Below are 1,726 nucleotides of genomic sequence, written 5' to 3' on the forward strand. Positions count from 1 at the left end.
TGATAATTATGATTTCTTTTACTATTATTATTATCATCAATAATAATAATAAATGAATATACTAGAATCTCCCTCTCTCTCTCTCTCTATATATATATATATATGACAGGATTAGAACCTGACCAAAATGCCTTGTGGTATTTTGTTTCTGTCCCTTTATCTTCTTAGTTCTCATCCTTTAAAGTGAACTTTGCCTTTTATCGTTTTGAGGTCATTCAGTACAAGTCAATGGCATGGTTTGATATAAGCAACTCTCCTCTTGAAGGTGGAGATCCAACAAGGACACAGTCAAATGTCTATATCTGTCTGTCTGTCTGTCTCTGAATGTAGACACATGCACACATGCATGCATCCATCTAATAATTGAGATGGTAGATAGAGGCCATGTTGAAGCAAAACCTTCAAGAGTAGAGTTGGTTATGGATAAATGGTAAAGCCCAACCCATGCCAGCATGGAAAATGAATGTTAAGTGATGATCCCAGTGATGATGATGATAATGATATGTGTATATATATATATATATATAAAAATTCAAATTACAACAAACGTAAATAAACAAACAATGTTTTTTTTTTCTTTTTTTTTTAGAAGCGTTGAGATGTCTTAGAAAGTTAAAGTTGTCGTAATTTGAATTTAACATATGAGAGCGTCTCATAAAGCGAGATTTATATATCTTAATTTGCAGAGGAATTTGTAGTGGGTAGTTTAGCTTAATCGGTCAAAGCATCGTGACATGTAATCTCGGGGATGTGAGTTCAAGTCCACAGCTAGTCACCTACACTTTTCTCTGCAAAATAGGGGTAGTTTATCCTGTTCAGGCTATATTAGCATTATTCTGCGATTGAATATATATATATATATATATATATATATACGCACACACACACACATACATATCATCATTAAATGTCTGTTTTCCATGCTGGCATGGGTTGGACAGTTTTGACTGGAGCTGGCCATGAGTCACAGCAGGCTTTATTGCCTATTCTGGCATAGTTTCAATGACTTGATGTCTTTTCTATTACCAGTTACATTACGGAGCCTGCTGGGTGCTTTTTACATGGCACCAGCACCCACACAGTCATCAAGCCAGTAATATATTACTTGATTATTTAGCTTCCACTGTTATTCAGCTTTACATTTCTTAGAATTTGCTTTCTTACTTTCCATCTGCCTTTCCCTCTCTGTCTTCCTCTCATGCATCTAACACAAAAAGTAGGAACTTGATGTTGCAGTCATATGCAATTGTCATTATTACCTTTCTGTATTTGCAGCATTATGCAAGTCGCAGTGGACACTTGGAGATCTGTAAGTTGCTTGTAGAGCATGGTGCCAATGTTAACTGCACAACAGCTAGTGGCCTGGCCACTCCATTGCATCGAGCTGCTTACAGTGGACACAGCTCTGTTGTCAAGTTTCTCCTTGACAAAGGTGCTGACCCTTTTAAATGTGATGCTGATGGAAGGACTGCTTTGCATAAGGTAAATGAACAATGATTAATGGTTTCTTTTAATTGACTCTATAATTATAATTCTCTGCTTATTAGATAGAGATTAACACCATCTTAGCTATTAGTTTTTCATGCAGATGTCATCTCTGTGTAATATTTTCTCAAACATACATTCTGATATTCTGTGCCAACTAGGCTTTTACTCAATGACTCTATCAGCAAGACTTGGCAAATATTGAGGTAATTCTTTTCTACCTAGGTACAAGGCCTGAAAT

General features: G+C 36.0%; 2 protein-coding genes across 8 annotated transcripts in view; one reads left to right on the top strand and one right to left on the bottom strand.

Moving 5' to 3' along the window:
• LOC106867251 (uncharacterized) overlaps nucleotides 1–1,726 on the bottom strand; it is a 435,591-nt gene that overhangs the window by 150,870 nt on the left and 282,995 nt on the right. The gene's annotated exons all lie outside the window — the stretch shown is intronic.
• The window catches only part of LOC106867252 (ankyrin repeat domain-containing protein 39), a 24,892-nt gene that overhangs the window by 19,116 nt on the left and 4,050 nt on the right, over nucleotides 1–1,726 (top strand). Inside the window, exon 2 of the mRNA XM_014912064.2 lies at nucleotides 1,276–1,482. Within this exon, the coding sequence (XP_014767550.1) occupies nucleotides 1,276–1,482 (207 nt within the window). The remainder of the gene's footprint in view (nucleotides 1–1,275; nucleotides 1,483–1,726) is intronic.

Source organism: Octopus bimaculoides, chromosome 19, assembly GCF_001194135.2.
Source record: "Octopus bimaculoides isolate UCB-OBI-ISO-001 chromosome 19, ASM119413v2, whole genome shotgun sequence".
In the NCBI taxonomy this organism is placed as follows: domain Eukaryota; kingdom Metazoa; phylum Mollusca; class Cephalopoda; order Octopoda; family Octopodidae; genus Octopus; species Octopus bimaculoides.